At 35.2% G+C, this 26,788-nt stretch overlaps 4 protein-coding genes across 4 annotated transcripts; 2 read left to right on the forward strand and 2 right to left on the reverse strand.

Moving 5' to 3' along the window:
- Positions 1-4,942: 4,942 nt before the first annotated feature.
- Positions 4,943-11,667, forward strand: LOC108200119 (lipoamide acyltransferase component of branched-chain alpha-keto acid dehydrogenase complex, mitochondrial). The gene is made up of 8 exons (XM_064083184.1): positions 4,943-5,331; positions 5,854-6,000; positions 6,683-6,808; positions 7,006-7,364; positions 8,266-8,510; positions 9,434-9,522; positions 10,985-11,212; positions 11,400-11,667. Exons 1-8 carry the CDS (start codon positions 5,149-5,151, stop codon positions 11,511-11,513), a joined length of 1,491 nt encoding a protein of 496 aa, XP_063939254.1. The 5' UTR covers positions 4,943-5,148; the 3' UTR covers positions 11,514-11,667.
- Positions 11,668-12,321: 654 nt separating this feature from the next.
- On the forward strand, positions 12,322-17,004 carry LOC108197424 (probable acylpyruvase FAHD1, mitochondrial). The gene is made up of 7 exons (XM_017365037.2): positions 12,322-12,671; positions 12,787-12,952; positions 13,726-13,778; positions 14,267-14,329; positions 14,599-14,649; positions 14,728-14,845; positions 16,632-17,004. The coding sequence occupies exons 1-7, from the start codon at positions 12,558-12,560 to the stop codon at positions 16,742-16,744; spliced, it is 678 nt and encodes a 225-aa protein (XP_017220526.1). The 5' UTR covers positions 12,322-12,557; the 3' UTR covers positions 16,745-17,004.
- A 711-nt stretch (positions 17,005-17,715) lies between these two features.
- On the reverse strand, positions 17,716-22,954 carry LOC108198704 (uncharacterized). Its single transcript, XM_017366480.2, has 6 exons — positions 22,565-22,954; positions 19,329-19,428; positions 18,931-18,992; positions 18,780-18,844; positions 18,441-18,542; positions 17,716-18,210 (listed from the first exon to the last, which is right to left on the reverse strand). Exons 1-6 carry the CDS (start codon positions 22,881-22,883, stop codon positions 17,947-17,949), a joined length of 912 nt encoding a protein of 303 aa, XP_017221969.1. The 5' UTR covers positions 22,884-22,954; the 3' UTR covers positions 17,716-17,946.
- Positions 22,955-24,133: 1,179 nt separating this feature from the next.
- On the reverse strand, positions 24,134-26,742 carry LOC108199564 (pectinesterase). Its single transcript, XM_017367440.2, has 2 exons — positions 25,204-26,742; positions 24,134-24,955 (listed from the first exon to the last, which is right to left on the reverse strand). The coding sequence occupies exons 1-2, from the start codon at positions 26,165-26,167 to the stop codon at positions 24,258-24,260; spliced, it is 1,662 nt and encodes a 553-aa protein (XP_017222929.1). The 5' UTR covers positions 26,168-26,742; the 3' UTR covers positions 24,134-24,257.
- Between the last annotated feature and the right edge of the window lie 46 nt (positions 26,743-26,788).

The following is a 26,788-nucleotide window of genomic DNA, read 5'->3' on the forward strand; positions in this document are numbered from 1 at the left end:
TGATTAGTCATGATTAATCACCAAATTTTAGAACTGATACGTTACATATTCATAAATTTTGGGAAAATTTTTTGTACGAGATCTTGCCTATACTCGACTCAATAATTTATTTTGCGGAAACCCGAGTTGAGGAAAAAGAATGAAAATTATGGAAAGATGTAGATAGGAAAGCAAAAAGGGAGTAAATGGGGTACATTAAAATTGATGCAGGTCATTGTTGATGTGAAATAAAGATGTTACATTTGAACTAAGCACCATCTCTTTGCACTAAATTAAACAAACATCTGTCACTAGCTACTGAACCAGAATATGAAAGTTGGGTTTGATTAGCCAGCAAATTCAAATGCTCGATTTCTAGTGGTCTTGGAAGCAGATGCTGAGTAGTATGAAGAACAGTTGGTTGTCTTCTTCACTTTATATGTGTTGTTTTTTGGAGTCATGAAGGCAGCAGTCTGATCTTCCTCGTCCATATCTATCTGCCTGCACCTGCACTCCTCGCTACAAAAACCTTTGTCTCCTCTGCACCAAACATTTTCAATCAATCTTTTTAGTTCACTAACATAAACTGGTAAAATATTTGAGTGTGTATTAATGCATGCAACAAAGGCAAAAACTAAGCCCATGTGTGTCTGAGAGGGGGAGAGGGAGAGAGAGGGAGAGGAGGGGGGAGGGAGAGAGAGAGGAGGGGGAGAGGGAGAGGGAGAGAGAGAGAGGGAGAGGGAGAGAGGGAGAGGGAGAGGGAGAGAGAGAGAGGGAGAGAGATAGAGGGAGAGAGAGAGGGAGAGAGAGAGAGAGGGAGGGAGAGGGTGAGAGAGAGACAGGGAGAGAGAGGGAGGGAGGGAGAGAGAGAGAGAGAGAGAGAGATTTTACTTGTACATATAGATGTCTTTACCAGGCAAGAGTTTCTTTCTACAGAGAAAACATTTATCAAGAAAAGAAGGGGTGAGTTTTGAAGAAGTAGAAGATGAGTGAAAGCTGGTTGTGAACAGAGAAGAAGGCTGTGTTGTTTTCATGGTGAATTTGTTGATAACTTGTGGGCTTTTCTTGTTTAAAGTGCTACCACCTCCTTTCTTTGCTTCAAGAACTATACTAAGTCCCACCATCTCCCTTACTATTCTGTGATGTAGTATATATCTGTGTTTATATAAGCGTTCGCCTTCACAGGTGATGGAAAAATCAAGTTTTGGTTGATGAAAAGGAAAAGCAATAACAGTACTACTAGTTAAAGAGAGTGAGGGAATAGATGCACAGCTGTACAATATGCACAACTGTACAGGGTGTTTATAGTAGGCTAAGCCTAATCATATCATAAATAAATAACCTGGATTCCGAAATAGTCGAGATCATAAATAATATTAAAGATAAATTATATATAAGTTGGATATGAGTTTATTTAAAATTTTAAATTATTAGAAGATCTTAAATGAATTTTATGTTATAGTTTAATACTCCCGCTCACTCGAAATTCCATTTTGAATTGTAGAAATGATAATAGAAGCTCTGATACCACTTTTAAAACTAGTTTATTTAAAATTTTAAAGTGTTATAAGAAAATGATTAAATAAATTTTATGATATATTCAAATTTCTTTCAATTTTTAATAAAAATTTAATTTTGAAATATTATATTTTAAATAATTCTAAAATTTAATCTGAAACTGCGATGTAAGTTAGCTCTCTGGTTCCGCAACGGGACTGATACAGGTAGATAGATGTCAAGAGTTGGAAGAGAGCGACAGTAAGGGTGATGAGTCACAGAGCTCTTGGCCTATATCTAACTTGTACTGCATGGCTTTCACCTTCCACTTAGCCTTTATTTATTTACTCGCTTGTTTCTTTATTTACTTACCTGTCTGATTTTCTTTAAGCCAATCTGCTGTCCTTGCTTAATTGTTCACCACTTTATACTCCCTCCGTCCCTATTTATCTGTCCACTTTGGAAGTACAAATTTGTCCCTATTTATCTGTCCATTTATACTTTCAAAACTAATTTAATGATAGTTTTTCAAATATATCTTCATAATTTCAATTTTCAAGACTTGACTTATTTAAAACTTGGTTGAATTCATGTTTTCAAGACATAAAGTAGGGGTATTCCACCATTTTCAAGATATTAATTAGAGGTATTTAATGAAAAAGTTTATACAATCAAGTATTTCTTGGTATGCGTTTTTTCTTCCAAAATGGACAGATAAAAAGGGACGGAGGGAGTATGATTTTTACTGACCACATAGACCTACAGGACAGTAAATATATATTCTCCACACCTCCCCTGCTTACACCTGTCCTCCTCCAACCACAAGTTACTGTTTTTATTTACTGCCCATCAATTTTATTAACTGCTTTTACTTCTCCACACTCCAGTCTCCAGTCTATAGCTATGTTAAAATCGGTGTCTGTGTTTACAGATCTCCATTTATGGTTTACACGCAAACTGTGGATGATTTATTAGTCCAATTAATTGATAGCTAAGTAAAACCGAATACTGTACATAGTACCAGGGACGAAACCAGGAATTTGAACCAGGAATTCGTATTGAGGTGGACTTGAAATATCAATAACCAACAACAATATATCCATTGGTACGTTTCTGAGGTCAAAAGACCTCGTGTTGAGATCTCAAAGAAATATATTAACTGCACTGTACCAGAGACCAAAAAAATAGAACTCCACCTAATTATTCAGCATTCTCTATTCTATTCTCTGTATGTAGTTGATTATATTGATGGCTTAGACCTAGTTAATAATGGGTTTAGATTGAGGCAACACATGAATTGCATGCTATATATAACTACTAAACTTTTTTCAAAAACTACCTTGGACTTAAACTCAGGTAAGCTCGTAAGTACTTACGTCTCTGCCCAGTATATCGTTCTGGCAGAGCAGGGTCTCGAGAGGGTAAAATAGTAAATTTACGTTTTTAAAAATGTTTTTGATTTTTTACCGAGTAAAAGGTGAATTTAACTGCTACTTGAAATTCTTGAGTTTCATGTGTATAAATTCGGAATTAATGCATATGTGTAAATAAATTATGAGGAAGGAGTTATCTGAGAACTCGAAGACAGAGATACTCTAGACTCGCTTTCATGGACCCTTCGGGAACAAAAAGATAAAATGATATTGGTGACAGAATTTGGACAATTCGAGTATGATTGGGCCACCTGTACGTTGGAGAAGGACAGTGGCCCGTTGTGCCTGGCCCAAATGAAGTTGCCATCAATATTTTAGGTCAGATTTCTTATTTGCATCCTACTAAAAATTAATTTCGGTCCAGATTGTAAGGAGATTCTTCAGGTAAAGTTGTCTCCAGTTCTAACTATTTCTGAGTAAGAAGAGTGAAGACCAGTATTCTGAATCAAACAAAACTTACTTATCAGAAAAAAACAAGTAACAGTCCTAGCAATTGTGATAAATAACCCAATTTTTAAGGATTGTTTAGTATAGTTTAAGAGAAGTACAGTTCATTTACAAATGAACTTTTTTTTTTTATAATTCAAAAGATAAAAATAGTTTTTAATTTATGTGTTCGGATGGTTTTATTTATATTTACTCTTTATTAGATATTAATATATAGATAATTTGTAATAAATATTATAAATTATCTTTTAAAATGCTCATATATTTTTATAAATCGAATTTCAAATAAAAGATAAGCCGCCAAAAGAAATAAAGAATTTCAACTTTTCATGATAGAGCTTCCAAATCAAAAATTAACTCATAGTAACTTTTTATACAAGTAGTACGAATAAACTGATTCTGACTTGTACTTACAAGTCAAAATATGATTAAATCTGTAACTAGCATGGAGGGTAAAGTGAGATTTAAACGGAAGAAATTGGCGACGAAAATGCAGAGTTGGATTTCTGTTATTCCAAGATTAAATTGAAGGTGAAGCAAAAGGTGGCAGGGAGGTGTAAAATCGTTGCTCGTGTAGACTACATAAAATAAAAATCCTTTTTTGTAGAGCCTAATGGCTAGTGCACCACCTGTAAAATTACTCTCATATGTATAACTAAGCTCTCACTTGATTTCTCATACTTGTTCATTTTTTACTTTATTAACAGTTGTTGAGTTGAAAATCACAAACATAAATGGTAGAAATAAAAAGGGCCCATTGATAGTTTGGGCCTTAAAATAATACGTGGAATTGCAGATGAGGCTCAACTATCAGGTTGGCCTCATTGTCAGAACTCATATTGACATGGAAACTTTGGCAAGTACCCAACAGGAACAGGCCAACAGTAGATTTGCAACTTGCAAGTCAGGTAAATTCTTTCAGTTAGGCCCAACATTGTCTAAATGTTCTTTTTTTGCTTACAAGTTAAAAGTTAAAAGTAGAAAAGACAATTAAAAAATATAATCCAAGGAATATAAATATTAGAGATAAAATAATAATTATTGGAATATTTCAGATATTATACATCAATTTATAAGTTACTCCCAATGTTTAAAAGTCCTGATTTATTTAAAAATTCTCGATTAGTTTTAAAACTCATTAACTAAATTTCTTAACTCTCGAGATTTGTTGAAGATATTCAGATAATATATTTATAACGGTTTTTCTACTGTGTCCCATGGGCACACAATAAGCATAAAATTTGATAATTTGTTTTATATTTTGATTGGTTTACACTTTTTTAATAATGATGTCCCCCTACATTCAGGCCAACCACACCAACGAAAACACACCAAATTTATGAGTTTCCGTGCTTAACATGCGCTCATGAGTATACACTATACAAACCCTATTTATAAATCTTGAATAAATAGTTCAATTAACTAATTATAAATCCTGATTTCTACGCATATAAGTTCCCGCACCAAATCAAATAAACGAAAATAAATGCGACAACACAAAGAAGATGGGAGCACTGACTCACCTAATCGATAGTCACCAGAAAGCCCAAAGGATAATATTATAAACTGCCACGTGAAGCTGACCCATAACGACTAATAATCGAAAAACAAATAATAACCTCTACTTTATTCATTTCAAATCTTCCGATTTTCTAAATTCGTCGAACACCCCCGCACGTTTAAACTAGCTTCACTGTTTTTCACCCTCCTCTTCTCTTCTTAATCCACAATTCTCATCATTCACAACTTTCATTTCTGGCCGTCCGATCAAATTCAGCTCCAACTGATCACCATGCTGTCCCGCCGGATTTTTCGGACCAGGCCGTGGAGCTCCGCCGGCTGGCGTGGCTTGGTGCACGATCGCACCGCCGCGAAAAGTTCGCCGCCGGTGACTGGGACAGCTAGGCAGAGCTGGTTGTTCTCGGCACGAGATTTTAAGTCAATGCCGTCGTGTTCAGTTCATAAGTTTTATGAGGTAAGTTTTTAACTACAGAAATCACTCGTTTTCGGTTTATTTTTTTAAAATCTCTTTTTCTCTTTTAAAATGTTGATATATTAAATTTTAGAATTGCCAAATATTAAATTTGTGATTTCGAGTTTCGAAGATGGATAAATTTGAATTTGCATTTTCACTTAAAAGTTGGAGATTAAGGTAGTATGGAAGTCAAGTAGTTGGAGTTATAATTCGGATATCAAGATATTTGATTTAAATTTCAGTATTTTTTTAATTCGTCAATATAAATGATTAGAATGAGATATTAGTATCATACTAAATCATGATCAGAAGGTAAGTAGATTACAAGCATTTGGAAATGTAATGTGAACACTTTCGCATTTGTGGTAATGTATGGTTGCTTTCGTAACAATGTTTTAAGTTACAAATTAGGATACATTTGTATAACGACATGATGCATCAAGGTTGATAATTGTAGAATGCAGACAGAAATGTACCTTCTTAAGTAAGTACCTTTTCCCTCTTTTCCATCTTGTTTTGCAGGCGAAAAATCCCTATGGCATACAGGGATGTTCCTTTTCATCTCAACCGATGGTGGAAGTCCGAGTTGATGGGATAGTCGAGATACCTTTAGCACAAACTGGGGAAGGTATTGCTGAATGTGAACTACTAAAGTGGTTTGTGCAACCGGTGAGTTATTGTGTCAGCCTAGTAGTTCTATTACCTCCTATTATTAATTTATAACTAGATATGTATTTTCATTTTAGCAAAAAAAATCATCTGTTATTTTCTGCTCTGACTAGGTGATATCAGTAATTTAAACATATGACTAGCAGTATATACTTGTTTCTATTTTATAAAATGGAGTGTATGGCCACATCAAGAACAAATATGTTTTTTCTTGCCTTTTTCCACTTCTTCCATTTAGGTGCTACTTTGTCATGCATTAAAGCATTCTTTTCTATTTGGGTTTTCACATTTTAAATTTTATTTAATTGCACAGATGCCCAGAGTAACTGGTCTTATTTGGAAAAGCCAACTTCGAATGCTCTGGTGCTAGTTCTCAGTTTATAACAAATAAAATAATTATTTTGATTTTCTGCTGTGTTTCATATATATATATATATATATAAAGTGTTTGAATAGGTTACTCTGAAGTCTGAACCACAAGTTGTAACAGTATGACAAATCGACTTGTGGAAATTTCTCAGAATTTATCTGTAGACATTTTAAATTACCATACATGCTTGTACTCATGTCTGCCATAGTTAGGCAGCTTATCCATTTGTGTAAGTTTACTCCTATGCACTAATGGTATGCGTGAGCTAGCATAAATATATTTGATGTCTTCTTGATGTGACTACTATGGCAGGGGGATAAAATTGACGAATTTCAACCACTTTGTGAAGTTCAAAGTGACAAAGCTACAATAGAAATAACAAGTCGCTACAAAGGTGAAGTTTCTGAAATACTTCATGTTCCTGGTGACATCGTAAAGGTAACAGTTAGACATTAATGTGCCAACTTTGTTCATACTTTTTAGTTGTCAGCAGTATCTTCAAAAGATTTAGAAGAAATTTCTTTATCTCTTTTCATTTACATGCCATGTTCATTCTCCTCATGCAACTTCAGAATGATAGAACTTTACTTGAGCTTGAAACTGTTTTAATGCCTTCCAAGTTCACTTAACTACAGGTTGGAGAAACGCTGTTGAAGTTGTTTGTTAGTGAATTATCTGTACCAGCTGAGGTTGGTGACACCATGGAACCTGATAATGATACATGTACGTCAGATATTCAAGAGACTGCAAAGGGAGGAGTTCTATCTACACCTGCTGTTCGTAACATTGCAAAGATGTATAATATTAATTTACAAGATGTGTCTGGAACGGGTAAGGATGGCAGGGTTCTAAAAGAAGATGTCCTCAAATATGCTGCCAGCAAAGGACTTATTGGGGACATTCCATCTCCCATCACTGGTGATCCAGTAAAACAAAAATCGGAAAGAGAAGATATACACCAAGATGATTACGAAGATAAGACATATCCTCTGAGGTATTATATATAGCTAATTATTCAACTCTTGCCTAGTATACTTTCATTTAAAGCACTTGTTCGATTTTGGATTTAAAATGTATGCTAAATGTTCATCCTGTAACCTACGCATTTCAAGTGTAAAGCAATTATAATTTCACCAAGTGCACATAGCATAATTACAAATGGTCGAATACATGAAAAAAGACTAAGATATTTTTCCTGTTGTAATAATGCACTTGCTCTAGTAATATGTTTATGTGTGAGTGCTCACACTATGTTTAGGGATTTGGATTGACGGAAGGTACTAATAAATACAAATTGGCTCTTAATGTCCCATTAGGCATTATTATTGGGTGTACATGGGTTTGGTTGGAGGGTTAGAGGTGGTTGAATAACCCACCACATTTAATTCAGTTTTGAATTTTTTAAGCTATTTTATAAAAAAAAATATTTTTAATATTTAACCTGACCCCACTAATCATATCATGAGTCATGTTGGTTTTACTGGGCTAGGAAAAGGAATAATGATCAATTTGATTTTCTAAAAAACTGTGTTACTACATTTGTAAATAACAATAATATTGAATTAGGCTTATATTGTCTTAGTTTGTGTTAGAATTATGAAAAAGAGTAATTATGCAATATTGTAGGGTAAACATGTATCTCCTCTTCCATTAGACTACTTGAATTATGATTGTCACATTTCCTTCTTTTTAGTTAACTATGAACAGATTTGATCTGGAATTTAACTTCTATAAGTTATATATCGGGTTGGGTTGGGTTAGCCAATTTGTACACAACCCATAACCAATCCAATAGGACTATGTAGATGTCCTTTGGATTTCCTGATGTAGGAAACATGTGTATTTTCTTTGAGGTTATACCACAGTATAGCCAATTTGATGTTCTGGCTTCGCAGGGGATTCCATCGTGCAATGGTGAAGACAATGACGGCGGCTGCCAAAATTCCTCATTTTTATTTTGTTGAAGAAATAAATTGTGATGCACTAGTGGACCTTAAAGCATTTTTCCAAAAGCATTCCGATCCAGATGTTAAGCATACTTCTCTCCCAATCTTGATTAAGTCACTATCAATGGCACTGAAAAAGTATCCCTTGTTAAATAGTCGCTTTAGCGAGGAATCAAACGAGGTCACGCTCCGAGGTATATCCTTAGGCTTTTGCTTATTTACTATAAATATGTATTTTTATTTGCTTGGGACTTGGTTTATACAGCAGCCAATCAGATTATTGTTTATGCTTTTGTATTTAATGTTCTTAGTGCCCACTTCAATTTTCTTTTTTGCCACCTCTCAAGTAACAAGATGGTTAGGATCTGTGTGTGTATGCCTGTTCTCCCAAGATCACCAATGATCTGACCATCTACTTTCTTATTCTTACATTATTGTATACTTACTCAAGATGATTTGTGTCTTACTTCATTATGATGGCTTGTTTTTCAAAAGAAATCCATGTTCTTCCATTAAAATATTCTTCTTTCTTCATGGGCACCTGGGTTCAAATACCACAAATCTGCTGTTTGCTTATCAGTTTTAGTTAATTATACAAATAATGTTTTTTCCAATTTTCTTGCATATTATATTATATCCTTATATATAAGAGGATAATTTGGTTGTTTGGTATACTAGCGCCAACAAATATGAACCGTTAGAGATTATTGTATGATGAACGGTTGAGAATATATAATAATAAAAGATGGCACGGGTTGTAAACTAGTCTTGTAAGAAGATGCTATTCATCAATATGAAGTATCCGTGTAGTAGACCCCTGCTGATCCCAAGTGAATATTCAGATATCTATCCTGCTAATCGCTGTGGGAAAATTTTCCTTCCAGTACATATACTTCTGAAAGCTTGAGTTACATTTACCAAACCGTAAAAAGATATTACCATCTCCAAAAGCAGCCTGACAGTTTGCTTCTGCATATTAATGCTGAAGCTTACCTGCGTTTAATTTATATGGGGTATATGATATTGGTTATAAAAAATTTGTGTCGATGAATCCAGTGCTTCTACTATCTGTCTTTATATGAAAACTATATATCACATTGATAACTTGTTTTTGTAGGCTCCCACAATATTGGGATTGCTATGGCTACACCTTCGGGTTTAGTTGTACCAAACATCAAAAAGGTTCAATCGCTTTCCATATTGGAGGTTAGTTCTGTACCTATGGCATATTTTTTTTTAATTTACTCCTGTATTCTGGACCCGTAAGGCTGTAAAAAAATAAACCTTGTGATTTCTCAGGTTCCTGCCTTGATAAACTGATTTTTATTCATGATAATAGCATAATAAAAAAAGAGATATCATAATAATAAATATATTGACTTTTGTTCCGTCTATGAGTTATGATCAACCATTCTTCAAGATGAATCTTATGCTCATATTAGGGTTAAGGACAAAAATACCATAATTTTTACATATTAGTACTAAAATACCCCTTTTCAAATTGATGGCAAAAAATATCATCCTAATACCCCTTTTAAGAATGGGTATCCTGATTTATTAATGCTTGATGTCTACAATTTCTTGGTGGGTTAATGAATTGAATGACGAGGTGGTGGTGGTGATGATCACTGGTGTTGAATATGCGGTGGTGTATTTGTAGATGAAGGATGAAGTTGTGGTATTATATATGATACGCATTTTAGGGTAACAAAAAAAAAAACGAATTTTAAGAAGGATGCCCATTCTGATCTGAGAATGCGTATCAGCCTTATTAAGAAATTAATGGAAAGTAGATGACATGCGATAATGCGTATCTCGGGATACCCATTTTAATAATGCGTATCAGAAAGGTACTTTTGGCCATCTGCACGAAAAATGTTATCCTTGTCAAAATAGTGGTAAAAAATGGAAATTTTGTCATTTTCTCGTGATGTTCATAAATCCTGATTGATTTGTGAATTTGACAGTATTGTTTAGTACTTGCTATATGTTAAGTTGCATACACTTTTTTGAGGTTAGTATTTATGTTAAGAAGTATTCGTTGTACCCCTCTGTTTAATTTGTCCTCGGAGAGTACTTTTTATGTCCTTCAAAGACCCAGAACTCTTTTGGAACATTGAGTTTTGTGTTTATTGGTTTTGTTTGCTGATCAGCTCCCTTGAACACTACTCGTAAAAACTGTACTAGTGATATATATTAGAGAAAAAGACAAGTGCATGTTGAATTATCTTTAACTTTCCAAATATGTGGTAGGAAGGAGAGTAAATGCATTCCTGTGAAGGTCAGATTTGTTATTCTAGGTACACTTGTATGCTAGCTGTAGACCCAATATGTTAAGATGAAGGTTTAGTTGGTTGAGCCTTTTGAGAATTTCCAGCCAAGATTCTTATTTAGGAGTTGGACAGCCTCAATTAATAGGCAAGCCATGGAGATCCTTTTTTAGTTACCTCCTCACCCCCAAAAACCCCAACTGCACACAAAAACAAAACTAAGTAGGAAAAAGTACCAGGTCTTGGGTGTAGTGAGTTACAAAATTGTAATATATGCCTTATATTACAAACTTCCAACTAATACTTAAGTGTGAGTGGTGCGAAGCGCATGTGAAAGAGTTTTAGCTCTTTATCCAACAATCCAACATTCAACTACATTCTTTTCTCTGTCTCTTCAGATTACAAAGGAACTTTCACGGCTACGAGATTTGGCTATGGCCAACAAGCTTAGCCAGGATGATATATCTGGTGGAACAATAACTTTAAGCAATATTGGATCGATTGGTGGAAAGTTTGGTTCGCCTCTTATCAATGCGCCTGAAGTTGCAATCATTGCAATAGGTCAACTCCAAAAACTTCCCCGTTATGATGATAAGGGAAATGTTTATCCAGCAGCAGTCACGACAGTAAGTTCTCAATGTCTTTTCCTCGCCCCCCCCCCCCCCCCCCCCCCCCCCCCCCCCCCCCCCCCCCCCCCCCCCCCCCCCCCCCAAATTCATTGTCTTTTCCTCTTATATTGCTATGTGTGTAATGTCTGAATGAAGCTAAAGCAAGCATATTCTCTACAATCTTATGCTATATAAACATGTGCAGGTGAACATTGCCGCTGATCATAGAGTTTTGGATGGAGCAACTGTTGCATATTTCTGCAAGGAGTGGAAGTCATTTATAGAAAAACCCGAGCTCTACATGTTGCATATGAGATGAACATGTTCTAGGGAGTGGCTAGAGCCGGTTAGGGCAATTGTTGTTGCTTAAGTTCCAAATAGAAAAATAATTGTATTACTTTACCTTGTCAAAATGTAATACAACTTCATCTTCTAAACTAAGTATCCAAGTAATATCAGAACTTTTACCAAAATCTTGAAGCAGATCATTCCGAACAGGTTTGCTTATATATGCTGTGTTGAAACTACTATCAACATAAGTGTACTCGGGCACATTACAGTGACAACACAACCATGTGTTATTCTGACTAGCAGTCTTAGTCCACGTTTATTTGGATTGAATGGAACAACGGGAAGACGGGAAAATGAGAAAATAATATGATATTCACGCTCTAAAAACAAGGGTGATTTTTCTTTCTATGATCATTCCATTCCAAATGAGAAAATAATATGATATTCACACTCTAAAAACAAGGGTGATTTTTATTTCTATGATCATTTCATTCCAACTATTTAAATTAGAAATCTAAAATACATATTACAGAAAGAATATTTATGCCACTTCATCATCTTTCTCCACAAATTTCATCATACTGTAGAAAATTTCCATTCAAGTTTAGTTATTATTTTCTCGTAGAGCTCTGATACCACTTATAACATCCCAACTCACAACTAGACTCGCACTGGATCCAACTAACATCCCAAACTCACAACTAAACTCAACTAGACTCGCACCGGATCCAACTAACATCCCAAACTCACAACTAAACTCATATCGAATCCAACAACTGTTGTCGGCTCAAAAATACTAACAAATTGATATACATTAGTTATTTGCCTTTGTTTGGGTCAAAATACTCTTTTAACTGAGATGTTACACGAATCCAAATCCGTCGTAACATCACCTTTCACAATTTTATATCAAAAGAAACAATAATATTTGCTTGCATCTTGGAATAAACGCAGCCTAAACTGAAGTCCCACTTCTGGTCCCTCCGTCGCCGGCGATTCTCCGTTGACTGATTCAACTAACTTTAGTCACTTACTTGTACAGAGAGAGAGACAGGGAGAGAGAGAGAGAGAGATGGCCACGTCAGCATCTGCATATCAGAAGCTATTGAGCGTAGGCACGAAAATCATCGGCGTCGGTCGTAACTATGCTGCTCACGCCAAAGAACTCGGCAACGCCGTTCCCAAGGTCTATATATATCTGTTTATACACACACATCTCAATTTGATTTGATTTTTTTAATTTATTAATTTGCGTCTGTGTGTGTGTGTTTATTTAACTGTGCTGTTGTGTTGATTAATAGGAGCCGGTGTTGTTTTTAAAGCCGACGTCGTCGTATTTGCTGAATGGAGGCACGATTGAGGTGCCGTATCCGTGTTTATCGCTTGATCATGAGGTTGAGTTGGCTGTTGTTGTTGGCCGTAAAGCTCGTGATGTTTCCGAGTCCAATGCTATGGATTATGTTGGCGGTAACTCAACTCATTCTTCGGTGTTTTTAATTTGTGGCTTTTTTCCATATGCTAGAAATGTGCTTTATTTATTTGTCGATTTTAGATGTATGATGGAAGCAAACTTATAACTTATCAATTTATTTTGTTGATGTATCGTTGTAAGAATATTGTACTAGTTTGAAGCTATCTTTCGGTCTGAAATGCAAATATGTAATTTGTCTAGTCATTTTAATTCTGTGTATTCGTTTCGGCATTTAAGATATTGTACTTGTGCAAAGCTATCTGTCTCCCTTCAAATGCTATTTTTTTTTTTTTTGGTTTTGTTTCCTGTTTTTGTTTATGTCCCTAAATGCAGATATTTTAGATACCGTAATTGCTTTTAGTTCTTCATTGAAGAGTTGTAACTGTACATCAAGATGAAACTCATCTCTTTAGGAGAACCTTGGAGTGAACATGAATGAATGAATCTACTACTTTCCTCGGTCTCTCCAATCCTTAATGCACAGTGCTCTTGGAATTCGATGCTTTCTATCTATGTATTTATTGATTTGTTAGGCACTAATGAAGTTTGAATTATCAATATCTGCATTTATAATTTTCTTAGTGAATGTGAAAAAACTGCCAAATGAGAAGTAATTGGGAAATACTGTTCTATCACTTAATTTGACCTGTTATATATTTAGATTTGGGAGGAAAATAGATGAAATTTTTGAATCAGCACATGCAAACTCTGAGGATCCTTTTCATTTTTAACTAGAACAGTACCTGAGTTACAATTTCTTATGCCTTAGGTTATGCACTTGGCTTGGATATGACTGCGAGGGAAATTCAGGCTTCTGCGAAGGTTAGCTTATTTGAAGTTGTTTTACGAGCTCTGTAGGTAATATTATGCCTAGGAAAGTTTATTTATTTATTGGAAAAATGTAGAGACACTATATGGATTCAAAACGTACTCGGCCTAAGATGTGATCGAAATTTTAATAATCTGTTAGATAACTGAAGTTTCGTGCCAGGAAATATAGAGAAATTTTCTACAGTCAGTTGATTATGCATTATTCTTTTTCAGTAATCATTGCCATATTTCGCACCCTTCGGCCTTCACTGCCGGTGAGGGAGAATATTTCATCCCAGTTCTCAATGTTACATAATTAGCCGTTACGAGTATCTGATTGAACCTTAATTTCTGCTAATTTCCGACTCCATGAGTTCGACATATGCAAATATTATATTTTGAGATTCATATAATTGTTGCTATTTAATTTTAGCTTAGTTGACTCAGTTTGTGGTTATAATTTACTCCAATTATGAGATTCATATACTATTGGATGTCAGTCTGCAGGTCTTCCATGGACTGTGGCTAAAGGGCAGGACACCTTCACACCAATTAGCTCTGTTGTAAGATTATCTTTTCTGTTTCAGCAAAAAATGCTTTTATTAGAGTCGATAGGCATTATATGTTAATTCATTTATTCTGTCAAACAAATTTAGAAGTGGAGATGTGGAGAAATGCCTTTTAACATGAATATTTTCTGGTAGATAAGAATATACTAATACTGACAAACACTGTATTGTTATGTAAGATTCAAATGTAACAGAAATGTTTGAATTGGTCATGTATATTAGTTTATGTTGTTGCACCATGACAAGTTTGTTTGCTGCTGCAGCTTCCTGAGTCTATGGTGCCAGATCCTCACAATTTAGAGTTATGGCTGAAGGTACAAATTGCTGGGTATCTGTTAACTCCGCTTAAACTTTTGTAGTTGGGTGTCTCACTCTATGCTGCTACTCTACAGGTAGACGGAGAAATTCGGCAGAAAGGATCAACTGCAGAGATGATATTTAAGATACCATTTCTTATAAGCCACATAAGTTCCCTTATGACTCTTCTTGAAGGAGATGTTATACTAACAGGTAATATTACACGGAAGTCTGCATCTTTATGAGTAATTACTAAAGAAACTGAGTGCATTCTTCTGGCTCCATGGCCACATTGTCTTGCAGTAAATCCACAACTTATTGCCACTTTCTGAAGTACGTATAAGTTCATTAATGAATACCAGATGAAAGTCTATCCTATGGTTTCATAAGAAACTAAAAATGTCTGCATATAGTTGTCTGTCAGTATCTGACCTAGTCTGCAAGTATGCTATCATTCTCTTGGGTATGCCATTTTAATGTGCTTTTTATTGGAATACTTGTTTTTGTATTATGAATTATCCCACCAATATGGTATTAATTTGACATAAGCATACACTATTTTAAGAATTGTAAAAGAAAATAATAAAAAATTGAACTTAATTTGTGTTGGTAACTATACATGCTGAGTTCCCGCTCTCGTGTTCGATTTAGATCTATGTTAAAGAATTATAAATTCACTGAAACTAAGAATGTGACATGGGGATCTAAACCCGTGGCCAGCACCCATACCCAAACCCTGATAACATAGGCGTGATCAGATTAGCTCATCTATATCAAATAACTTTAAATTTCACTATTTTTCCTTTTCTTAGTGCCTCGAACCAAGGGCCCTTAACTCTTCACAGCCTGTTTTGTGGCTTTTTTATGGCGATGGGAAGATGAATGAAATTAAGTTACCTTTTTGGATGCAAGGATCTAAACTTTCTCTCACTTCTCCTAAAATAATCTGACCAATACAGTACCCATAGTCCCATACTACCATTGATGAGATATGAGACTAGCTCTTCTGGGTTCTGGTGATAACCAAAAACCAATTGCTGTTTTCTATTTTTGGCCAACTGAAAATATGGTAATTCTATATAGTGTTTACTAATCATTTTATTGGACTTCTTTGTGGATGTAATACTAGTTAGCCACTTCTTTAGTATGATCCTCATCTTGTTTAACAGATCTATGTAAGTCTATAATTATGGCATTTTGGGATTATTATTTGCCTTGGCTTGCTTGTTTAGCATCAACACTCAACTTCAATTACGTCCAGGAAATATTGTAAGTTATCTATTGGTGAGAGTCTCTTGAGACGTTAGACATTTAAAAACCATTTTTGTAAAATTATTTTCATCCATCCATGGTTATCACAGCACATCCATGTGAGGGGATCATGTGTGTAAAGATTTGTTGAGCATGGTTATCATGGAGCCAAGTCGAGCCTAGATTGACGACCCCAGGTACCTTCGAGAAGACTAGTCTCGTGAGTCGGCCAACCAGTCCTTGAGACTTAAGAGTCCACAAGTTGTTTATATAATATTTACTAAATCTAATATATGATATAACTAATTACGTCAATTCTATAGTTTTAAGCGAAAGTAATAAGATAATAGGTTCACATTGAGCATAGTTACTACATAATAACATTCAAATGGCATGTATCAAAATATTTCTAAGCAAATAAACACGCAAGAGATGAAAATCAAGCAAAGTTATCCATCTCAATATCATCTCCATCTCTGTGTATCGTCATCATATGATCTGGCAATGGTATGCCAAAATCATGGTTATCATGGTGTTAAGTTGTCTCTCTAGGTCATCTTCGTGATAATAATGTCGTTGAGTGATCTTGTTGTCCTTTAAGAATTTAAATCAACACTCTCATCTTAATTACTGAAACCTATTTGCTGATATACAAATTTTTTCATAAAATTTGAATACATATGTTCAGATACTAGTGAAGAAACATATTAATCTTTTGTAAGTGGTGTTAATGGTTCTATTTTTGCAGGCACCCCACAAGGTGTTGGCCCTGTAAAAGTCGGTCAGAAGATAGATGCTGGTATAACAGGGCTATTGGACATCCACTTCAACGTTGAGAAGCGCCAAAGACCCCAAATGTAGTTGAATAATCAAGCCAAGCATGCTTTAATTAGACGGGGCAGTTTTATCCGCAAAGATGTGATCAGACGAGTTACTTAACAAGCTTTTTGTAATGCAGATGTATTTTCACATTAAAGCGAAGATGTATCAAAAAATAATGTATCAAGAATGTGGTTATGGACAAGTTGTTGCTATTTAGCAAATAGTATGTGATAATGTATTGGAAATAAATATTTAGCAAAAAAAAATGTATCGGAAATAGATGCCCCCTTGTCTTTCAAGTATAGGCCTTATGGGCATAACAAGCAGATAGCACACCATAGCCAACCCTTAAAATCAATAAGCTCTATCATTTTTAAGTAAAAGAATAATCAATAAGAGACTGGCTTGCTCATCACAAAGCTAGAGTAAGAAGATTGGAATGCGTCATATTCCAGAGATAAGAGTTATTTGACCAAAGATCTGGAGCTGCAGAAGTGGTCAACAATTTTTGAACAGCCACAATGGGCACTCTCAAGTCTCAACAATGAAGAGCGTAACCACATGGAAGAGCAGTCACATGCTGTAGTGTTGTGTTTGGTCGGGAAGAATGAAATAAAATGAGTGGAAATAAAGGCACCGAGGTAGGAAGGAAGATCAAAGATGGTAAAATAAAATAAGGGAGGACAAAATTTCTATGATAAGATTTGACAAGAAAAGTAGGGGAGAATGTATTATTCCCTCCCAAATTTGGGGGCTTGAACTATGGCTTAATTTGTAATAAATGGAAGGAAGGAACAAAAGTTTTTGAACATTTACCCAAATGTATGTCAAATCTCGTCTCATTTCTTTGAATTTCGTTCACCCGACCAAACACAACATAAGCGGACAAAATCTTAGCAAATACATGGACATCAATGGCCAGTAGGCTAGTCTCTATTTGACTTGCCGCACTATACATGAACAGGAAAGGCAAAAAATTAAGAAAACATGACACAAAACAATATCCAAAATAACCAAATTAATAAAGCCAGCATAGATTAAGTTCAAACACCTACTTGTTCAATTATCTCAGCATATTGCAGAGAAAAATTAAACACAAGTTTGAAAATAAAAGGAAAAGTCACACAAATGTCTGAAAATAAAAGGGCTGTCATAGGTCTATTTGTTGTACTTAGGAAAAAAAATCTGTGTCTGACACTATCAAGAACCATTCTGAGTACAATTGAGGTCACCAATTATCTCTAGTCTGAGAGAGGGGAGTTGTCATTCTTTGAAGTTGGGGTAGATGATAAAGGCTTGAGGTTCTCTTTTCCAGAACTACCTATGAAATCTTTCGACTCTACTTCAGTTACTTGGGAGACAGCTCTCCTCTTTGATGCTTCAAGTTCTTCTTCATGTTGCCTCTTTCCAAGCTTTCTCAGGAATAGAACAGCAAAGGATTCCTCAGACGGGGACTCTCCGTCAGCAGTATCAGACTTCTTGAGATCAACCTTTCCATCATTAGTCTGTAAAGGGTTTATGTACAGGCGTAAGACCTTGGTTACTCAAAGATAATATAAAAGGAACTTATTTCTATAAAAAAAAATTCATTTATATCAAATGCAGCTGGTGCTTCCTGCCATGGCCCATGGTCAAGATATAAAAAAAATATTGTTAAACAAAATTCAATAACCATATAATGAAAGTATATTGATATCTAGTTATACATATATGGATGATGAGTAGATGGATATACCTCGTCTTCCAAGTCTTGCTTAATTTGCTGCTTCTCAACAGATACACGAGCATCAGGTTCTGCCTCTTTCTCACTTCCACCCATTTTAGCAAGAGGGGAATCCTAAAAGAAGGATCAAGAATTTCTAGACATTAATAGTCATGACATTAAGATTATTGACAAGCTTCAACAAATGCTACATCATCACTCAAATTTTGACGAAAATACTTGTTTATATGAAACATCAAAAGCAAATAAAACTCAACATCTACGCCCCTTGATCCCATGACAGCTACTTATATCAAGTGAGGAACTATATAAAAAGCATTTACAGGGCATAAAACTTAAAAAATATGGTACCTTGGAAGATTTCAGTTTCTCTCCATCACCAATATCATCTAACCCCTCATCTTCAAGATCAGTCTCTGTCGGGGGAACCACAACAACATAAAATAGGTATATTCATATAATGCATCATTAACCAACAAAATAACATACAATATACTCGTACCTTCCATATCCTCCTCATCTTCTTCTTCTTGCTCTGGTACATACTTTGGTCCCTCAGTCAGACTGCTCACAAATAGCATTGCAAATGATTGGTCAATAAATATTACACTGGCTCTTGCTAATACATATTGATATAATCGACAAATTATACTAGAACCACAAAAAATTAGCTGCCATCGCAGAAATCAGTCTCATATTACGTTACTGGTATGTGCTATGTGCTAAAGAAGATCATAATTACGTAACAAAAGGGTGAATTCTTCCAAATCTTTCCCCAATAATTACAGCATCAACAAACACAGATACAGAACAAACGAATTCAAGCTAGCAATCAGAAATGTAACGCAAAAATCACGTAAATCAAACAAAAAATCGAGGTTAAAGTACTAAAAAATTTACCCTCCCTCGCGAATAGATTTCGCAGTTTTTAAAACCAAAGCATGGAGATGATCCACTTTGTCGCTGTAAACTTGAGCAGAGCTTTCAAGCAAGATCCCAGCTGCATTTTAAACCAAAACACAAAATATAACAAATAAGTAGTCTAAAATATAAATAGAAAAAGCAATCAACGAAACCCACGATTAAACAAACACATACATAAACAATCATTAACATGAACATTCACTAATTATGACAGATGGGTGATTATCATATGAGTAATGCTACTTACCCTCGTAAATTTTCAACAAATAATCCTGCAGATTATTAGCTAATCAATTGCCCAATCGGATTATAAATCAAGATGGGGCTTAAAATTAAAATTAGAAAAGTTGCGTTTTCTATATTTAATAAAATTCCGAGCATGGCTGGAAAAAAGTTAGATTACTTTTTCACTTCTTTTCTCTTGTATTCTCAACTCCAGAGCAATATAAAAGAAGGGAGGGGGAAGGGGCCAATGGGAATGGAATTGGAAGAGAAGGGAACAAACTATTTAAAATGGCTTAAAATTGTATTTAAGATCAAGTTAAACGCCTAGCAATTTTCAAAAAAAAAAAAAAAAGTTAACGCCTAGCCAAAAAAAATAAATCAAGTCAAACGTTTATCAGCTAAATAGTGCTACTCAGCCACTCTCATATTTTAATATTTTTTGTTTGCATTATTTAGAAACGTATTTTAAAATATACATAAAATATATATTTAAAATTTATTTTTGAACTTTCTTCTGAACAAAAAACTGAATACTAAATTTTTATAATTATTATTTTTTAAAAATTAAAATAATTTATAAAATTATACCATAACTTTAAAACACATGTCGAACCTTCTATCCCAAATATTAACAACCGAAGAGGACGGCAGAATACATTTTAGTGTTAATAAAAATATATTTTTACAATATTTTATTTTTACGTTTATAAATTGTCCATACAAGTCGGTGTCGCGTATAATATCATATATATATATATATATATATATATATATATGTAATAAAAATATTCTACTTATTTAAAATATTGAGTTGGCACAACAATTCCAATAATATTATTTAATAATCGCATTTTATTATTAAAGTAGTAATATATTTAAAACATAATTGGAGGAAGAGAGAAAAATGGGAGGTGAAAAATGTGTAAAAATGAAAGATGATATGTGATTGATATTATAGTGACCTATTCTGGTATTTTACTCATTATTGTTAGGAGAATTATTCATTCAAAATACCCTGAAATTTGAAAATTATTTAAAAAAATTGTTAGACTTAATTAGGTAAGTGAAACATCTTATTATTTTAAAAAAAGTTTAACATTTGTTTTCTCCTCAAATATACTTTGTTACGAGGTCTATTAGATATTTAGATCAAACAACCAGCATGGATTTATCTTTAGAGAAAAGAATGTGATGGGGAAGCGTGTTACATGATTTGTGACTTGGCATTACGAAAATTGATTAATTTCATTTATATTATTTAAATTGACGTTTTATTATTGGGATCACCAAGTGATTATTTAAAATATGAATTCCATTCATTCTGATTGAATGCATAAATTTTTCATTGTTAGGAGTTATGGGAGGTCTAGAGTCTAACTAATGGCAATCAGTTAATTAGATAGCTCCATTCATATGAGAGATTTGAGGTGTGCTTGAAATTAAATTCATATGGCCCAACATTAAGCGAATCATATTATGGTGTAGTCATTACCTGCATTTCAATAAGTGGTATCAGAGTTTTAGGTTGTAATGATCTCAAGATAACTCTTAGAAGGGTCCAAAAATGAGCAAATTATACTGATACACAATTTGACATGTATTTGCTATGCAAACACATGAGCTATCCTAAGACGGGTTTAAAGAGACAAGTAGAACTTCCAGAGGAGTCAAGTAACTACGTGGTCATCTAGTTTGAGTCGAGAGGGAGTCATACCACAACAATACACAAATTAGACATGAATTATCATAATACGGGTAAAATGAATATAAAGATTTAATACACCTTCTAGGGAGGTAAGTAGCCCCGTGGGCATCTAGTATGAATTAAGGAGGAGTCAAAACACACCAATACGATTCATACTGTTTCCTGACATCGAGCCCATTATGTCAACGAGAGATTGCTAGGAGCCGTCCCACATCTGTGGGAGGTGCAGAGTGTTACTTACTAATCAAATGTACATAATGAGATGCATGTTAAATCCATTAGTATGATCTTTTGGGGTGTGCTTAATTATAATCTCATAATTTGTGCGGGCTCGCCACAGAATAGACAATATCATATTATTATTTGCTTGCGCACCAACATTCTCTATATTATATTTGAAAATTTATATCATGTTCATTTTCTTTTACCTCATTCGCATACCTTTTATCTTATACACAATTATCATTTCTCATTTTGAACAACTACCCATGTTGGGCCAGCTAAGCGAGCCTAACTCCACAATAGTACGATATTGTCCGCTTTGGGCCGAGCCCGTACAGCTTTGTTTTTGGGCACCTCCCAAAAGGCCTCGTACTATTGGAGTTGTTCTGGCTATGCTTATATTCTAGCTTTATGCCCCTCCCACAACCGATGTGGGACAACTCCTAACAATCTCCCCCTTCACACATCGGGCTCGACACCTGTCGAATTCTGCCTCCTGTTGTGCGACCGGGCTCCCCCTTAAGCCCATACTGGAAGTTTGTCTGGCTATCTGGCTCCCCCTAGGCCCAAACTGGAAGGCCCACCTGCCTTTAGCCCATCTGCCTCTTCCCAGGCCCGTTTTGGAGCCCACTTGAGATTGTTACGGACTGTTCCAACCCGCCTCTGATACCACTTGTTGAGTATACAACAACGAAAGCAAAAACCCAAAAGTGAATAAACAAGAACAATCCACAATAGTACGATATTGTCCGTTTTGGGCCGAGCCCGCACGGCTTTGTTTTTGGGCACCTCCCAAAAGGCCTCGTACTATTGGAGTTGTTTTGACTGTGCTTATATTCTAGCTTTATGCCCCTCCCACAACCGATGTGGGACAACTCCTAACAACCCAAACATCCTCATAAATCTCGATCAATCATCTTTAATATATAAGTTGTACAATTTTCATCAATTAAATACAAGTTAATTATTCAAATAAAAAAATTAGACATAAAATATTTAATTAATAATAAAATAAACCAATCTTTTAATTAGCAAAAAAAGGAAAGAAAAGAAATCAAACCTTTATCGAAATTTATCGATCCGTAATTCTCTGTGATGATATCTTTGCCGCACATGCTTAAAGGATCAAAATCAAAATTAACAGAATCTTCATTGATTTCTTTATTGCACATCTCTGTGAGTCGCTTTTGGAACTCTCCCGTTGAATGAAATTCTGAATCGCCATTATCAGTTTCACCGATAGTTTTTTTAAGACAAATCAGGCGAGGATCTATATTTGCATCTCTAATAACATTCAAAACTGAATCAAACTCTTTCTCACGATGACGAAACTCGTTAACGTGATTAGAATTACTCGATTTCCCCTTATCCTGACTCATATCTTCGAGAATCAAGAGTGTATCTCACTGAAATATGTGTACCACAATTACAACCTCTGACTCTAACAAAATTGAGAAAACCCTCTTGTGACATATACTTAATAGGAAAACCCTAGATACAAATTAAAATACTTGTACTAAAAGTTTATTGGACAATAAAATTGGCCCAACATTTGCTTCGGCCCAATAAGATAAAAAATGTGGACATCACTCGATAACAAAAATATCAAATATTAATAACGCTAACGCGTCAAAATTTATCAAAGCTTATAATTTTATGTCCTATATTATTCATTTATTTTTTTCAAGTTGATTGCTAATGTAATTTCTCTACATATATAGTTGAAATCTATGGAGAACACAATTTTTTTTTTGGAGATTACAAAGATCATACATGTATTGCAAGATGAACATGTTTTGTATAATAATATGTTTTACAATATGTTGCTTATACTCCATGATCTTCAATAAAAAATGGTCTCCATAGAACTCAACTATATATGTAGAGAAAGAGTCTTACTCCAATACAAACTAAATTAGCTTACAAACTAAAAATCAGTCCCTTACAAATTTTTAATCACTATTTTTAACTACAAAAATTATCAGTTTGTATATCATAAATTACCATCTTGTATATAACATATCTCTCGAATACACACACATATATATGCAAGTGATCAAATGCAAATCAACTCTTAAATACAAACTAAAAACCAGTTTCCCAAGCACTATTTATAACTAATTACTAATTTAGATTGCATTGATCACTGTTTTATATAATATAAAACAACGAGTTTTATTATTCAAAATTGAAAAAATCTACTTACCTAAACTATTGGTAATAGATTATAGATGATCAAATTCAATCTTCGGAATGTTCTTGATGGTAAGAAGCCGTAAGAGAGGGTGTACAATAGCGGTAAGTAGTCGCTAGTTTTGGTAAGTTATGATGGAAAGTGTACATGGTAGACGATGATGGCAAGTGACTGTTAATGATGGCGAGAGCTCCATTATTATGGCTCGGGTGATTCCATACATGACATGTCTAAAAATTAACATCGCATGGCCATCACTAATTATAATAAGTTGTCTATGTTCTGCCATGGAAAATCCAGATAGCCCCCATCTTAAACCTATCACACAAACCAGGCAAAATCCACGTAGCCCCCGTCTTAACCCTACTCACACAAGCTCATAAGATTACAACTTACAACAGAGAACTCCAAACACAAAACAAACCACAACCAAAATGCTCAACAATTCACTATCAACAAAAGTCGGTATACTTTCCTACCATGATATATTAATATGATTATCATCCTATATAATACCCTTTATTAAAAACTACAAAACTATATATTCATGCACATAAATCTACACCTGCATCATTGCAGCATCATAAGGAACATCACTAGTTTTTACCCATGTGTCACCTTGAATAAATTTACTTGCTGTAAATGTTTCAGCATCTTCTTCTTTTATAGTTTGAATACCCTTCCACTTGACCCTTTTAGATGTATCTGATCCTGGTCCTCTGTTCTTATACTCTGCATAGAAACAAGTGTCCTGTCCGAAATTCCCAGTCCAAGGTGACCATCCTTCAGGATCAATGTTCTTGTCGATGAATGATTGCATAATAATTGTTCGCGAAAATTCTTTCCAGGGCCTTCCTAGGTACTGCTTGGGTGCAGGGTTCATAGCCAGAACATCATCCTCTGCTGAAATGGTGCAGTTTTGTAGAATTAGGCCTCCAGTGCCACGCTTCTCTTTTCGGCCTTGGGCTGTTACCATGCAGCCCTGATTGTCCATTGGCTTTCTCACCTTCATTGTGCAGCTTTGGAACACTGTGGCTGCGTCGCCAAAGATGAAGTCAATTGTGCCTGTGATGGTGCATTCACGGTAGAATTGACGGTAGGTGTGGGCGTAGAGGGTGTCTTGGTAACCATCGAATTGACATCTGTAGAAGACTGTTCTGTCGGCTGATACACGAAGTGCAACCGCTTGGTGCTTCTCCGCTCCTGCTGAGTTCTCAAATCCGATGTCCTTGGCCATGAATCCATCACCATTTATAGCTGCATATCATAATTCCATGTTAGCTCAAGTCAATTGCTCAAGACAAAAATAAAAAATATAAGAACAGGGCTTATATTTTTCAAACTTTGTTTTTAGTCGGGGACTGTTTTTAGTTTGTAGGCTAATTTGCGAGGTACAAACGGGTGATTTCTGTAGTTAAAAATAGTGATTAGAAATTGGTCAGGGACTGGTTTTTAGTTTGTAGACGTACAAGGTGATGAGAAAATGTAAAACAAGGTGAATTTACCAACGGTTGCAGTTTTGTAGGTATTGACGCCATCAATGAAGTTCTTGTTTCCGGTGATCTTGGTTTTGGTGGCACCATCACCAATGAAGATGACATTGTCTACATGCCTTGGGACATCAACATACTCTTTGTAAATACCTTCCTTGATTTTAATGACAAAGGGTTCTGTGTTTTTTTGAGGCACTGTTTTGAGGGCATCGCCAACAGTCTTGAACTGGCCCGAGCCATCCTGAGCTACCACCGCTTTAGGTTCAGGATCAGATTGAAGAAGTCTCCTGTGAGGATGATCCACCCACTCCGGATACTCAGACGAAAGCAGTCTCCTCTCTTTCTTATCATGACCAAAATCAGGAATGTCCAAGTTAGAAAGGAAATTGCCTAATTGACCAACCATTGCAAGTGCATTGCTAGAAAGCTCAGAAGCTAATTTCAAAAGGTTCTTCATCTTTTCCCCTGCATCGCCTGTCGTGTTCTGGAACGCATCTATGCACGTATCCTGATTCGTGACCACTCCACTGAGCCATGTTCTCAAGTCCGCGAGATAATCATCCATCTTGTCCACATGAAAGTCACCAACTTTATCAAAAGACCTATGAAAATCATCAATAGCCGTGTTTATGACATCTTTACAAATGCCATAAGCTTGTGAAGTACGCGGATCTTTTTCAGCTTCTTGGAGCGTGGAAGAGTTGCTAATCACTTGCTTCATATTGTCCATAGCCACCTGGAATCCAGTTTTGATGAGGTCTCTAGGGTCTGTCGAATTGGCATGTGAAAGACTTTCAGCACAAGCGTCCTTGTAGTCACAAGGCTGGCACATTGTCTTGACAGACTTGCTGGCTGTCGCAACGCCACCGCCTTCTTTCTTGTCGTCCTTACCTCCGCTTATTGCCACAGCCACCACCACTGCAACCAGCACAACAGCAGACAAGCCAATCACAGTGATCTTATTCATACTTCCCATATCTATTTATTTGTTTCGAATTTGTTTTTGGGGAAATAATTGTCAAGAACAGAATTTCTGGTACCCCATGAGGTTCTGGTATGTGAAAATTGGAGTGAATGCATAAAAATGTTTATAAAGAAATCTAGTGACAATGTAAGGAAGTGAGATAGACAAGGAGCAACCAGTAATTAGTGTCTGAAAATGTGAGGTTTGGCTGTTCCGACAAAATAGATGTTCATTGGTCTTTCTACTTATTGTTCATTTGCCACTAATAGTTCTACATACTTCACTAAAATGTACATACATTACAATGATTTGTCTTTTAAAAAATACGAACCGAACCGAATCGCAAACCCGCAAACCAGTAAACAGACACAAACCCCTGTAAAATCCCCAGAACACCGGACTGGGATAATCAGACTCATGTAAAATTTCCAGAACTGGACTGGGACAATCTGTACATCAACTACTCATGATCAATTGATTTCTAATAATTCCCTCAGATTGATATCATAAATTAAAAATTATTTTTCACTTGCAAATAACTTCTCACTTATAAATAATAAACATTTTCTTTCAAGTTAAGTCAACCGGTCCTGAAATTTCGAAATTCCTCATTAAATCAGAAAAATTGGAAAG

The sequence above is a fragment of the Daucus carota genome, chromosome 8, assembly GCF_001625215.2.
Source record: "Daucus carota subsp. sativus chromosome 8, DH1 v3.0, whole genome shotgun sequence".
Lineage (NCBI taxonomy): Eukaryota > Viridiplantae > Streptophyta > Magnoliopsida > Apiales > Apiaceae > Daucus > Daucus carota.